The 14,438-nt window shown below is 55.9% G+C and overlaps 1 protein-coding gene across 3 annotated transcripts; it reads left to right on the top strand.

Moving 5' to 3' along the window:
- The first annotated feature begins 582 nt into the window (after positions 1 to 582).
- Positions 583 to 14,368, top strand: IDH3A (isocitrate dehydrogenase (NAD(+)) 3 catalytic subunit alpha). 3 transcript variants are annotated; one of them, XM_032341863.1, is made up of 11 exons: positions 583 to 712; positions 4,503 to 4,565; positions 6,588 to 6,671; positions 7,889 to 8,003; positions 9,138 to 9,325; positions 9,676 to 9,809; positions 10,513 to 10,615; positions 10,710 to 10,774; positions 11,790 to 11,874; positions 12,287 to 12,439; positions 13,713 to 14,368. In XM_032341863.1, the coding sequence occupies exons 1-11, from the start codon at positions 686 to 688 to the stop codon at positions 13,794 to 13,796; spliced, it is 1,101 nt and encodes a 366-aa protein (XP_032197754.1). In that variant the 5' UTR covers positions 583 to 685; the 3' UTR covers positions 13,797 to 14,368. The 3 variants fall into 3 exon arrangements, with proteins under 3 accessions (XP_032197754.1, XP_032197756.1, XP_032197755.1); XM_032341865.1 differs by lacking the exon at positions 583 to 712 and having other exon boundaries at positions 6,613 to 6,671; XM_032341864.1 differs by lacking the exons at positions 583 to 712; positions 4,503 to 4,565 and adding an exon at positions 5,383 to 5,483.
- The last annotated feature ends 70 nt before the right edge of the window (positions 14,369 to 14,438 follow it).

Here is a 14,438-nt window from a genome sequence, read left to right as displayed (position 1 = left end):
CAGGCCGCAGGCGTAGCCGTGGTTGATTGTTTTATCTCCCGGAGGCCCTGGGCGTCATCGCTCACCTGAGTACCACCTTGCAGGGCGGGCAGGGGCGGCCCTAGTGGGAGTCGCCGCGGCGCCCCGGGCCCCCGGGACGAGGCTCCCCGGCCAGCCCCCCGCTCCGGAACGAGGCCTCCCTGGCCAGCCCCCCGCCCCGGGACGAGGTCCCCCAACGCGTCCCCGCCCCGCCTGCAGCCTGCCCCGCGCGGCCGTGACGCCCGACGCCGGGGTTCGCGGGCCCGCGCCGGACGGGACCCAGCGCTCACTGCAGACCGCCGGACTTCGCGACCACTCGTCGGTGACGCCGTCACACAACCAGAAGCGTCTGTGACGGAGCGAGCCGTCCCCAGTAGCCGCACGAAGCTGCAAACTGCGGTGAGCAGCACCTTCTCGCCCGTCCCAGCAGGGGGCGGGCCTTCCCGATGCTTCCGGGTCGCGTCTCTCTACGTCACTGCGAGGAGAGGCAGGCGATTGGTCAACAGAGACGACGCCCGTCCGGGGCAGGACCAGACAGGGGCGGGACCGGGGCTCCGGGGAGGGGCCTGAGTGGGGGCGTGGCCCCCGCGGGGGGCGGGGCTCCAGCTCGGACTGCACGACTGCGCAGTGCTGCCGCTGCTGTGGTCGCGGCGCCAGGAGGGACGCGATGGCGGGCCCCGCGTGGATCTCCAAGGTGAGAGCCCCGCCGGCGGGTGTGCGGCGCGCTGGATGCGCGGGCCGAGCGGCGACGGCGCTGCGTGCGGGCCTCGACGGGCGCGGGCGGTGCGGGCGGCCGCGCTCCCGGACGGGCGCGCCGGAGGCGGGCCAAGGTCACGGCCGGGCCAGCGTGTGCCCGCAAGCGCCGCGCGGCGGCCGGGGTGGGGGTGAGGGGGTCCCGGGTGGCGCGGGGGTCCGAGCGCGGCCGGCGGGGCTTGGGGGGGATGGTGTCCCGGGCGCGGGCCGCGCCGCTCGCGGGGACACCCGGGCCCGCCACACACGGCGCGGGCCCCTCCCGCCCCCGGGACATCCCATCCCGGGCCCCCGCCCTGTCCCTGCGGAGAGCCCCGCGACCTCGAGGAGACCTGTCGCTGCCCTTGACAGCTCGGGGCGGGGGGCGAACCCGGAAGGGGCGTCAGGGCCCCCGCGGTTCCTGGGCTCGTTTCTGCAGACGCCGCCGCTCAAGGTCACGCGGGGAGTCGGGGTCGGAACTGGGGGCGGCCCCGGGCGTCCCGCTTCCTCGTTGTCGGTCCCATTCTCCCTACTCGAGGCCAAGGTCACCCACATGACAGGCACAGGGAAGAGTAGGCCCTGGGTCTCCTGTTGCGCTTCAAGCATGGCCCCTGGAAATCTGCCGCAAGAAATTCCCTTTTTTTTTTTTTTTTGGTAAAACTTGTTGCTATTTTTCTCCCTAGCTTTGAGCTTAAAGAGCATCCCAGGTCACTGTGATTTAGGGACCAGAGCTCTCCTCTGAAAGTCTGCACCCCGTCCGACCTAGGTTTGCATCTGGGGCAGCCCTGCCGTTTGGCTGTGTGACCTTGAGCGGCTGCTTCACATCTCTGGGCTGGCGCGCCGTCTGTAGGGGATTGTTTGAGTGTTGGACTCGGTCCTGGGAGGGCGCGAGTTCACCCGCAGGCGCAGCCCAGAAGCTTCCCCAGCATTCCCTGTCCATCTTGCACTCCCCAGCGGGCGGCGTTCCTGGGCCTCAGGGAGTGAGGTCTGCTTTGTCAGCCTCTCCGGACCGGCTTTGTGCCTGACGGTCACTGTTCTGCCCCATTTGCTCCTGAAGGTGAAGTGATTTCTGGTCATGGTCTCAGCAGAAATCAAACCTTTCGTCATGGAGGTCGCCCCCACTTACTGCCTCATCTTCGGTGGGTGCCTTGCGCTTCAGAGGGGGGCTCAGGTGGCTGCCGGTGGTGATGTGCCGGTCAGCCTGCTGCATGGACTGCAAGGAGAAACCACACGGCGGGTGCGCAGAAGCTGCTGGGCTGTGGGATCCGATGAGGGTCTCCCCTGACGTGGTCGCCCGTGTGGCCCTTGGCCAGCATTGGACCTCCGTGGGGCCCGTTTCTCCCTTTAGGGGTTGAGTGAGAAGGTGCTGCAGAGCCCCATGCCCCCCGGGATGCTGGGGAGGCTGGGCTCATGCTTCGGGCAGAGCGGTTCCTCTCTTGGGGGTATGTGCAGGGTTTAATCTGAAAAAGTGGTCTGCAGCTTAATCTTTTTTTCTAAAAAAAGGCTTTATTTAGAGAAAATACTAGGTTTCTAAAGACCTTTCTGGTTCTGAAATGGCCTAGTTAACGACGAGCAGGTTCCGCAGCAGCAAACATGTAGTGAGTGAGACCAGCCGTACACCCAGCACTGCATTTGTGTGTTTTTAAGTTGGGTTGTGAAGCTGTGAAGGGGACAGGGAGCCGTGGATGGAGACGGCCCAGCCCCTGACGTCAGCCCAGGTCACGCTCCGCGAGCCTGGCCCTAGTCTCCTAATCTGAAACGGGCCACGACTGCTGCCTCTCCAGGTTTTGTAGCGGTAACATAATGTAATGTGTGTACAGATGCAGTGTGGAGTACAACACAATCTCTGCCTTAAAAAGATCTCATTTCATTTACAGTTCTGGGTCATTTTAGTGACTTAGGTGTCTACTGCCTTAGTCCAAGATCATCTCTCCATGGGAGAGACAACAGAGTGGACCATCTGAGAGAAAATCGTCCCAAGTGTTAAGATATTTGCTGGGGTGGGGACTTGTCAGATAAAAGAGATGGTCAAGGCTGGCCTGTGTCTCTCCAGAATGCATTCATTGAGCACCTCCTGTGAGCCCCGTGCTGTTGTCGGCACTTGGAGGTCCGACAATGAAGACATAAAAATCTTTGTGCTTGTAGATTGACATTTTAAATCATGGGTTGGTTGGGTTTTTTGTGATAGAACATGGGCCCGTTTTGTATGACTGTCTTCCCCCTCTCTCTCACTGGGATGGGCTGAGCTGGGCAGGGCTGGGCAGACGCGCTCGTCACATTTTATCGTGTTCCTGTCACCGAGTGCTGTTACACAGCCTCTCTTCCAGGGGCCCGTCTGTCTGTGGATGAATCATGTTCTGGGATTAAGGTTTTTGCCACCGGTTTTGGCACAGAGTGTTCGGAGGGATGACTGTACATGCCAGGTTAGAGAACACCAGCCCTTCGCACCTGCTGGGCTCTTGCTTGGTGTCTCGTTAGTGGACGCCAGGGTGACTGCAAAGGGTCGGGCCTTACGAGCACCCTCCCCAGGAGGGTAGACAAGCCCGGGTGTAACAGATGGCTTACGTATCTAGCGTGAAAAAAAGTTACCTTTATAACATGTAATGAATTTTTAGTACCTGTGGTCTGTGGACCCAGTTTCTTAATAGGACTTTGTACCAGTTTTCAATGACCTAGTTTTTAAAGTTCAAAGTAACCTTTTAAAATTTGTTTCTAGTGTCTGGTAGCATTGAGTAGAAACCAATATACCAGTGGTAACATCTTGGGCTAGTGGGGTTAGGGGGTCACTTTGCTTTTTTCTGTATCCTCTTTCCTGACAATTAATAATAATGACCACATTACTTGTATTACTAGAAAAATAAGTAAAATCTTCATTCTGTGTGACATAGCTGTCAAATGGTATTAAATAAACTTTATTATATTTTGTTTTTATAAAGTGTAATTACTAAATACTCATGGGAGAAGAACAGGCACTTCTGCTGGTTCTGTCAGTAGTTCTTCCACCAAAGGAGCACTGGACTGGGAGTCGGGAGACTTGTAGTCTGGTCTCTGCAGCTGTAGGCAGATCCCGACCCTTGAGACGCCATGCCTCCACCTGTGTAATGAATGAATTGGGCTCTGGAATTTTTAAGGATGCTTCCAGCTTAAAATTTGTGATAGTTTTCTTTGAATATGTGTTCCCCCCCAAAATGACCCGGTAGTCAAGAATGTTGACCTAGGGGCGCCTGGGTGGCTCAGTGGGTTAAAGCCTCTGCCCTCGGCTTGGGTCGTGATCCCAGGGTCCTGGGATCGAGCCCCACATCGGGCTCTCTGCTCAGCGGGGAGCCTGCATCCTCCTTTCTCTGCCTGCTTCTCTGCCTACTTATGATCTCCGTCTGTCAAATAAATAAATAAAATCTTTAAAAAAAAAAAAAAAAAAAAAGAATGTTGACCTAAAACCTTCCAGATCGTCTGAGAAAATTTCTGTGTTTGAGTTCAAAGGGATAGTTTCATTTGACCCTCAGCATTTTTTGGCAACTTAAATTCATCAAGTGAAATGTAAAAGTACATAGTACTGAAATTTTCAAGGCAAAGGTAAGCCAAAAACTGAGGTTTTCAAATCTAAGATAGCTCGTCACATCAAGCTAATATAGAAGTTCCTGAATTACGTATGCAGCCTTGCCGCATCCTCAGTCATCAGAAACGGCCTCATCTCTACTCCTCACTGTGCGTGGTTTAATTCTGTGCATGACATTTCTTCGTTGATATTGATGTAGGTCTCTCGGCTGCTGGGGGCGTTCCACAACCAAAAACAGGTGACCAGAGGTTTTGCCGGTGGTGTGAGTATAATTCCATCTTTTATTTTTTCGTTTTAGAAGTTTCTCAAGAAAGATGCTCTAACACATTTATGATACAGTTTTTTGTTGCCATTTACTTAAAATTTCGGAAAACCGTGTCCCACTTACACTGGATATTTAGATTCTTGGCTGACACGCGTAAATTCATCGGATCACTTGCACATTTAAGAATTACCTTACAGCTGGCTCTGTTAAGCTTGTCACATTGATGTCTTAAAGGAGCCTGGTTAAAAATAGAAATCACCCTTGAGCCTGTCGCTTCCCTTCGCAATCTCACTTTGGTAAGAAGGTTTCTTTCGAAACTAGTACAAGTTGAGAGAAAATTGTTGAGAAGCTTCAAAGCCTGCTTTGCATTTTTATTTTGTGAGCTTCCCTAAAAACCGTAGAGGGACCCCTGTTAGGAGGGCCCCCGACTTGTCTGAGCCCCACGGGCTCGCACGGCCTCTCACAGTCTTTACAGACATGTTAGCAGATCTCCCATTTCTCATTAAATCTGCTGCTTTTAGAACCCCCAGCCTAGAATTCTGTGCTTCAAGAGCTGACACCACACTGTTAGAGCATTCTAAGACTGTGGGTCAGCGACTTCCTGTGGGTTCTGGTTATCCCCTTCTTACAGAATCCGATTGGAGTCCGTGATTCCTCTGCTCCCCTACAGCGTCTTACTCTGGGACGGGTTTGTAAGACCTTCGAACCTCTTTTCTTCCGTTGACTTTCTGTGCTGTGGAAGAAAAGTGGATTCTTCTGGTGGCCTGATGGCGTTGGTTTTACGTGGTAGGAGAACAGGAAGAAGCAGCTGAAGGGTTCTGCGGGCTCCTGCTTGTGCAAAAGACGCAGAACGAGGCTTGCATTTCAAGCGTTGGGCTGGCCGCGCTAGCGTTTCGGACGCGCTCAGAGCTGACGGGGCGACCCGCGCTCTCTGCTGCGATTTAAGCTGTCCGTTTCGTAAAGATATTTGCCCGGTGGGACGGGGTTATATTTGAAAGAAATAAGAAGAGGAACTAAATTTTTAAAAGATGTCTTCGGTAATTACAGAGAAATTCAGAAATAGTCCACCTGCTCAGGGAGTATCAGCGGAAGGCAGACGACCGGTGACCCTTGAGTCCGTGATCTACAACAGTGTAGCGCAGGCAGCTACTCGGGAAAAGACCAGACTTCCCGCTGAGAGCAAGTCCCCCTGAGACCTGTTGTCTCCGAAGGGGAAAGGCTGTGTGAATATGGTCTTACCTCACTGAGGTCCCGTCGTCACGTCCCTTTACACATTTTTATTTCTACGTTTGAAATGCCGGCTTGATTAGTTTGAGTCTTTGTCCTAAAGCTCTGCTGTTGCGTTATAAACACCTTGTCATTCTGTGGCTAACGCAGACTCTCAGGTGTGACCATACGTGCTGCTCTTGTAGGCCCCACAGAAACTCCGCCGGGCTCCCTAGGTGACGCCTGTCACTGAGGCGCCGGTGTCACAGAGGGACTCAGGAATGCGGGGAACCCCTTGTGATTGGAAGTCCGATGTTCTCTGAGTTCTAGAACAGACCGCAGCAGTCCTCTGGGAACGTGTTTGAAAGTGTTTTTAAGCCTGAGCAGCTGGGGTAGGACAGACCTCCCTAGAGTCCCTGTGGCGAGGGAGCAGCTGCCTTCACGGGAAGCCCTCCGGATTCCCGTGACGAGCGTGGTGGGAACTCTGTTCTCTTCGGTTGCCCAGACGTGAATTAATTGGCCTCTTTGTGGCTTGTCTGGAAAAAATATCAATTGGGAAGTCTGCTTCGTAGTTGATTTTTGTGTTATCTGAAGAGCATCACGTAAGCCTTACGAAGGCCTCGGAACTCAGGTGGAGCGTAGAGTCTCTTCCCTTGAGGGACGTCTCTCTTCCTGAAGGCCTCCCGGTCTTCCCGAGCAGCCCCCCGGGAGCTGGATTTCTCTGCGAGTGATGTTCTTTCTCTGCGAGTGATGTTCTTTCCGGACCTTCCAGAGCTAACCCTGACTGTCCTTTTTGGTGATTCTCACGCTCAGGTTCAGACAGTCACTCTAATTCCAGGCGACGGCATCGGCCCTGAGATCTCAGCTGCCGTGATGAAGATTTTTGATGCTGCCAAAGTAAGTGCCGGGAAAACGCCTGGAATGATCATTTGTAGAGAACTTTCCTTGGGCATTTGGAGTGTGTGAGCTCTTGGGATAACTTGTGGGAGGCGGGGAGGTGTCGCCGTCGCCACGACCCTGGCTCAGAGCGGCTCGCTGCGGCCATGGGGACAGGAGCGTAGGCTGGCTTCATCGTGCGCAGTCCTGCGAGTCGTGCCGCTGGGCCGTGGGCTCAGCCCTGCCGGTCCCCCGTCCGCCTCGTCCCTGCCTTCCTGCCAACCCGACCAGAGCTGCTATTTCCAAAAAACCGCGTAGGAGATTTTGAAAGATGAAACCACATTCCCGCTGTGGTGTCACCCTGAAGCGTGGGAACGATTATCGTGGCGGCCCAGCCTTCCGCGCAGGGGGCCGCTTCGGAGCGCGTCTCCGTAAGCAGCAGCCCTGCGGAAGGGCAGGTGGCGCGGAGAGCCGGGGGCTGCTCCCCCGCTGTGAGTGCCCTGTGGAGAAGGACCCCCCACACCAGGGGAGTCTCTTGTGCTGGCTGCCGGGGCGCATCTGGGGAAGAAGGGGATCCTGGCGGGCCCTTGTATGGATTATGGACGGTATCTGGGGTTTCCCCACAGCTGTACTGCAGTCCAGCCGACCTGCCACACACTCGCTGCTTTGCAACGCGGTCTGAGTCCATGGTATTCAGTGCGTGCTCTGAGCTGTGCGGCCAGCACCACGGTCTAATTTTAGACTGTTCTCACCCCCCACACAGAAATCTTACTGTCCTTAGCGCTCGCCGCCCGTCCCCCAGCCCTCCCAGCCCGCCCCTCCCTCCGCCGGCCCCGGGTCACCACTTGGCTACTTTCTGTCCACACACTGGCCTCTTCCGGACACTTGCTGTGCGTAGTTTTCTACTGTGTAGTCTTCGATGATCGGATGATTTCCAGTTCATGCCCATGCCCTGGGCGGCTGTGTTTCTCCTCTCGCGCGGTGTTCTGACTGGCCGCGGTAGGAGTTGGGAGAAAAATAAGGGGGCAGTGGCAGCCTGGTGCGGACTGGACGGGCGGGCGCGGAGAGGCCCTCCGGTCACACTAGGGAATGACATCTCTTCTCGCATGCCAGGAGCTTTCTGGACCTTTATTGTGCGTTTTCACCAGTCCCTCCGACGGGGAAGACGGGTCCTTGGAGGTGGGTGCCAGTCACCCCCGCGGCCTGCAGCTCACTGTGCTCTGTGTCGCCGCATCTAGGCGCCCATTCAGTGGGAGGAGCGGAATGTCACGGCCATCCAAGGACCCGGAGGAAAGTGGATGATCCCTCCCGAAGCCAAAGAGTCCATGGATAAGAACAAGATGGGCTTGAAAGGTAGTGGCCGTGCGGGCTCGGGAGCGTCTCTGCGCCACGTGCTGTGCTCGCGCAGGGCTGCGCCGTCGGAGCCAGGGCTGATCGCGCTGCGGTGCAACCGTCCCGGTGGGGCGGCCTCTGCTTTCTCCCGCGTGTCTGTGCGGCTGACACACGCACGTGGTTGTGGGTGCGCAGCGTGGAGGGTCGCCTTCCCTGCCCTCCTGCTTGCGCCGCACGGAGCAGCCTGGTCACGGCGAGGTGGTTTCTCACTTGGGCATGTTTTCCCCCAGTAAGAACAGTACAGGCTTGCTGGCCAGTGTCAGACGGAAGTGTGTGTGTGGGTTCACCCAGATTTACCTTTGCACACGTTCCACGTTTTTATTATTATTTTAATTAATACGTGCTTCAGGTCCCGTGGCGCACAGGCTGTGGGTACGGACACGTGCGAGTTCGAGTGCCCTCTCCGCCCCTCAGCGCTGGGGGCTCTGCTGGTTTCTTACTCTTGCTTTTGTTGTTTCCCTTCACTTTTAGTGTATTTATTTTTTTTTTAGTTTTCAGGATAATTTTTTTTTTTTGACAGAGCACAAGCAGGGGGAGGGGCAGAGGGAAGCCGGCTCCCTGCTGAACAGAGAGCCCAAAGCGGGACTCGATCCAGGACCCTGAGATCATGACCTGAGCCGAAGGCAGAGGCTTAACCCACTGAGCCTCCCAGGCGCCCCTTCCCCTAAATGACAGCAGGAATGTTGTCACCTTGTAGGTGGTGGGGAGGGTCAGATACTGCCACGCCCAGTCCTCCCCCGGGAGGTGTGTGGTGTTTTTGAGTGCAGTCATGTTCCGGAAGGCTTCCAGGCAACTCTTCCTCCTTTGTTTGAGTCCGGGAGGGGGACAGTCAGGGACAGGCCTTCTGCGTGGCAGCCCAGGTGGGTTAGCATGTGGCCTGGGTGTGCCCACCGGAAGCACGCCCGGTGCCCGTGTCACACGGCACTTCTCATCCTGACTACACCCCAGTGGGAAAGTGAAGCAGGAAAACCTGGAACTTTAAGTCAACATTCTGTACTTGTGTCCATAAAGAAGAAGAAAAGGCAGCCCCAGAACGTACCCCGTTGTCATCTGCGTGTCCTGAACGTGTCCTCCGGGTGTCCTTCTTTGTCACAGGCCCTTTAAAGACCCCAATAGCAGCTGGTCACCCATCTATGAATTTATTGCTGCGGAAAACGTTCGACCTCTATGCGAACGTCCGTCCGTGCGTCTCCATCGAGGGCTATAAGACCCCTTACACCGACGTGAACATCGTCACCATCCGGGAGAACACGGAAGGCGAGTACAGCGGCATCGAGCACGTGGTACGTTCGTCTTATGCACGTTCTCACTCACGTCGCCTTCTGTGCACTTGGGACTGTCACTCGGGTCCCCCGGTGTCGGGAGCCCCTTGCGGGGACGGCTCACCGTGACCTCTGTGAGCTGGGGGCTTGGACACTGGCCTGGGGCGGGCGTCTGCTGGGAGTTTCGATCCCCCTCACAGGTGTGTTCTGGGGCGGGTGGCCTTGCACCTCAGTTGTCCCCGTCCGTTTCGTGGGCCCCGTGACGCCTGCCTCCCAGGGCTGGGGGCCGGGGCTGCTGTGAGCCCCACGCGTCCCCCGTGGCCGGGCGCCCAGCATTAGCCGTGCAGTGAGGCTGACCTGCTCCCCCTCAGATCGTGGACGGGGTTGTGCAGAGCATCAAGCTCATTACCGAGGAGGCCAGCAGGCGCATCGCGGAGTTCGCCTTCGAGTACGCCCGCAACAACCACCGGAGCAACGTCACGGCCGTGCACAAAGCCAACATCATGTGAGTCCCTGCTGGGCCGCGGCCCCGCTTGCCGTCGGGGGGATCAGCGACTGGCGTCCCTTCCTTCTCCCTGGCCAGCGGGCCAGGCAGCTCTGTCTGTGAGCAGACTAGCGGGGAGGAGGGACTGGCCATCATCAGAGCAAGACACTGGAGACTAGATCCCCAGCTGGTGTGGTCACCTAGCCGAGGCCACACAGGTTGAAGAGCAGGCGTGTCCCAAGTGGGCTGGGGCAGCGTCTCTGACACGGCCGTGTGCCAGGGGCTGCCCGGCCAGTGCCGTCTGACGGGTCCTTGGCGGTCACCCTCTGCTCACCCCAGGCCGCTGAAGGCAGCTCTGGATGGGTGCAGACACGGTTTCCTGACCTGCGAGAGGGCTGGGGTGTGTCCAGTGGTACAACCATTTAAAGGAGTCAGTCTTAACATTTTCTTACATTTCTTCATTTTTGCTGGACAGAACTATTAAAAATAATAGTTTTTATTATGATCAGACTATTTTACATTTTTGTGCCCTCTTGTACTTCCAGAAAAATCCCCATTTTCAGTTTGCTTTTTATTAACTGCCTAAAAAATAATTTTACTATGATTGAAATCAGATGTCTGGGCTTCTGGAACTAACACTTCTTGAACTTAACTTTGCTCTCTGACCTGACCCTTTTCTTTCTGCAAACCTTTCTTTCAACCATTTTTATTTGATTAAATACAGGCGAATGTCAGATGGGCTTTTTCTGCAAAAATGCAGGGAAGTTGCTGAAAACTGTAAAGATATTAAGTTTAATGAGATGTACCTTGATACAGTGTGTCTGAATGTAAGTATAAGTGCTTGCTCGCCTGCTTTCCGTGACTGTCGTGGGCGCGGCAGCCCAGCTGCTGGTCGCTGAACACACTGTGCGTCCCTCGCAGATGGTCCAGGACCCGTCGCAGTTCGACGTCCTCGTTATGCCGAATCTGTACGGAGACATCCTCAGGTGAGCCCTGCTCGGCGGCGTCGTGCTTGTCGCTTATTTGCACGTGTCCTGAAATGCATGTGGCTTAAGGAGTTTCATTCAAATACAAAAAGAACAGCGTGTGTCGGATGAGTTGGGTCCTGGCGCGGTGGTGGGGACGTCAAGTGATCACGTGTTGGATGACTGATGCGTTTAATTTGCCACATTGGCTCTGGGCCGTCCTCTGATGACCCGCCCCCTTCCCTGTTGGAGCGGTTTCGTTGGTTGGTTGGTTGCAGTGTGTGTGGCCAGGAGGCAGTCCTTTTTACAAAATTGTTGTGACTTGAGACGTCATTTCAGACTTACAGAGAAGTTACAAGATGGACAAGGAGCTCGTGTGTCCCCTGCCCCTGCAGCGCACCCCTGCTAACGTCACTTCTCCCTCTCTCACGCTCAGCCTGCCCTCCCCCTCCTGGTGGGCCCCTCCCCAGCACGCGCAGAGGTGGCCGTTACTGCTCCGTCTGTTAGTCGGCGTTCTGCCGCGACAGTCGCTTCCCTTCTCTCATAGTTACTTGTGTCCTTCTGTCCGTTTGACTCATGGGTATAACCGTCACAACCATTACCTGTGTTAGTCAGTGCGTGTCCCTTTGAGCTGTCATGTCTTCTGGACGCAGCCCACCATCTGCTTTCTGCAGCAGTAAGCTGCCTCCGGCCCATCCTGGTTTTTTGACTGTGGTCCCAGATCAGCTGTTTCTCAAGGAGCTCTGGTTCCTTTTGGCAGAGAATGGAGTCCGGGGCGCTGGGGGCGCAGTGGGTTGAGCGTCTGCCTTCAGCTCAGGTCATGATCTCAGGGTCATGGGGTTGAGTCCCGCATCAGGCTCCCTGCTCAGTGGGAAGCCTGCTTCTCCCTCTGCCTCTTCTGCTCCCCCTGCTTGTGCTCTCTCTCTCTCTGTCAAATAAATAAATAAAATCCTTTAAAAATATTAGATAAAATCCAAAGTCTGGGCGAGGTGTTTAATTTTTCAGAACACCCTTTGAAATGTTTTTCTGCCCCCAGTGACCTGTGTGCGGGACTGATCGGAGGTCTTGGTGTGACACCAAGTGGCAACATTGGAGCCAATGGGGTCGCGATCTTCGAGTCGGTAAGGACCTGGGTGACATGGGAAAAGCAGCGTTCACTTAGGAACGGCCCAAGGGTCCGGGACGGGTTATCTGCACAAATACGGTTCAAGTGTTGAGTTTTCCCAGGAGTCATAAGAAAACGGTGCTTTTGTTGGTCGTTCGTACAAGCGTGGTTCATTCCTTCACCTCCCCCTTCTTTGTTTTGTGTCCTTGTTACGATGTGTCCTTCCTCGGTTGCAGCACTCCGCAGAAGTTGGAAAGGGTCGTCAGTCTGCATTGTTGCACTTTCCCCATTATTCTGGCTCTTGGTTTTTCTGAGGCTTTCTGTCCTGGCCCCATGGCTGACGGACGATAAGGGACGTGATGGGGCACAGCCTCTCTGGGAGGGGACTGTGGCTGTCCCCCGACCGTGTTTGCGTTTCTCGCCGGTAGGTTCACGGCACCGCCCCGGACATCGCGGGCAAGGACATGGCCAACCCCACGGCCCTCCTGCTCAGCGCCGTCATGATGCTGCGGCACATGGGCCTTTTCGACCATGCGGCGAGGGTGGAGACGGCGTGCTTTGCCACGATTAAGGACGGGAAGGTACGGGTTGTCGTCTTGTGCACGCTGCATCCGGGCGGAGGAAGCAGGCTTCGGCTCCCAAGCACATGCGGTGTGTGCTCTGGGGAGAGGAGCTGCGGGTTTCTCCAGGGAGGCCCGGGAAGCACCGGCCAGAGACACCCGTGTGCTGCAGGAGGAGCCATGGTTTGGGGCCCGGAGCCTGTGAGGCCTCGATGTCCTGTCTTGGGCGCACGATCTGGGCCAGGTCCTTGCCCCTTCCCCCGCAAACCCGGGTGGTACCCCTGATAAGGTCTGCGTGGTCTTCCACGGCCAGGGGAGTGGAGGTCCCGGCCACGGGGGCGGGGGGCCAAGCGGTTTGTGCAAATCGGGTGTGTTGAGATGGAGCACTCTATGTGAGTTGTGAGGGTAAGGAAGCTTTCGTGAAAGCAGCCCTCATAGCTGTCAGTACTGCGTGACTGTCTGTTCCCCACACAAGGCGTCTCTGTCCGTCTCCACCCCTTTGGGGGGTCCGGGCTGGGAGCAGCCCCCTCCCCCGATGAGGGAACCTGCCTTGTCCAAGTTCCCACCGCTGCTCCAGGGCAGCTGGGGCTGTCGCGCAGTCGGGCTGGAGCCCGGCCTGGTGGTTCTGCGCATGGGCAGGGAGGAGGCTGGGCCTCGAAGGCACAGGCTCTGTTCCAAGTGGCTGTACCAGCCCCGCAGGGGTCCACGGTGGCCCTTGGAGCTGTGCGGGAGGTGGTGGGACGCGGTGGGACGGGAGAACTAAGTGTCTCGGGGTCCCTTTGTGAGCGAAGGGAGGACAGGCTGGTGGACGACCGGGCTGCGGGACGGTTTCCCTCGTCAGAGGAGAGACAGGGAGCCGGTGGGCCATCTCCGCGGACTGGGAGCCGCGCTGTCTCTGGCTTATGAGTCGGGCCCCGCGGGACTCACGCTGGCCCTTCAGTTCGTTTCTCAGCTTCCCCAAATAGGTCAACTCTGGTTTTTAAACTTTGAAACTTCCCCAGGGGATTTGTGCTTTGTTTAAAGGTCCACAATCAACTGTTTTCTTAGGGTGTGCTGTACTAACAGACACACAGTTCTGGAGAGCCTCCCTCCTTCCCTGTCACGAGCGTGTCCTGGCTTCGCCAGGTGTTCCGTGTGCGCTAACTGGGCCCATCACCCCGGGTGGGGGTCTTGATCTCTGGGGGGGGGCGGCCGGACCAGCTCTGCCCGCGTCTCCCCGGAGCGCTCTGGAAAGCCGGCCTGGCTGTGCTCTAGCGCGCGGCTGCCTTTTATCTTGGCTCTTTTCTTCTCGCAGAGCTTAACAAAAGATTTAGGAGGCAACGCAAAGTGCTCCGACTTCACGGAGGAGATCTGTCGTCGGGTACGAGATCTGGACTGAGGCCCCGCGTGGCGTCTGTGACCGTCAGTCCCACCGGCCACGCAGGTCCCGCCCGTCGTGCCCACGTTTGCTTCGCTTCTTTCCTGATGGGCCACTTAGATGTTGCCTGTTCTGAACAAAGTCTGTGCAGAGGCTGCTGGTGACGTCCCCAGGCCTGCTCTCCGAGGACTTTCCCCAAGTGCTGGTTTTATTTATTCGGTGTGTATCTGGTATATGTTTTTTGTAAATTCTGAGTGGACTGTATCGTTTGCCATGTTAATCATTTTACATTTCGGTTAAAATGGTTTTTCCTCAGCTGTAAATACGATACAGAATTAATAAGAGAAAACATAACTTTTTAAAGAAAACCTGTTTTCCTTGGTTTATGAAGAACGTAATAGAAACAAAATAGATTATCGACATGTTAGTAAAGGTGATATTCTTATAAAACTACACGGGCACGGGAGAGGACTCCTGGACAGTTCAGGTCAAAACCAGTGGATACGGCATATTTCTTAGCGATGTGGGGAGTAGACAGGCGCGTCCTTCAACGTGAACTACTGACGTGAATAAAGACTTTAAGAACTATGTAATGGGTGATGTAATTTTTGTTAATAAGGCTTGTGGGTTCAGTTACTTTGTTACCTGGAGACGCACCCTTCT

This window comes from Mustela erminea, chromosome 5, assembly GCF_009829155.1.
Source record: "Mustela erminea isolate mMusErm1 chromosome 5, mMusErm1.Pri, whole genome shotgun sequence".
Taxonomy (NCBI): domain Eukaryota; kingdom Metazoa; phylum Chordata; class Mammalia; order Carnivora; family Mustelidae; genus Mustela; species Mustela erminea.
The sequence above is the reverse complement of the archived record's forward strand: the minus strand, read 5'-3'. Positions and strand labels throughout refer to the sequence as shown.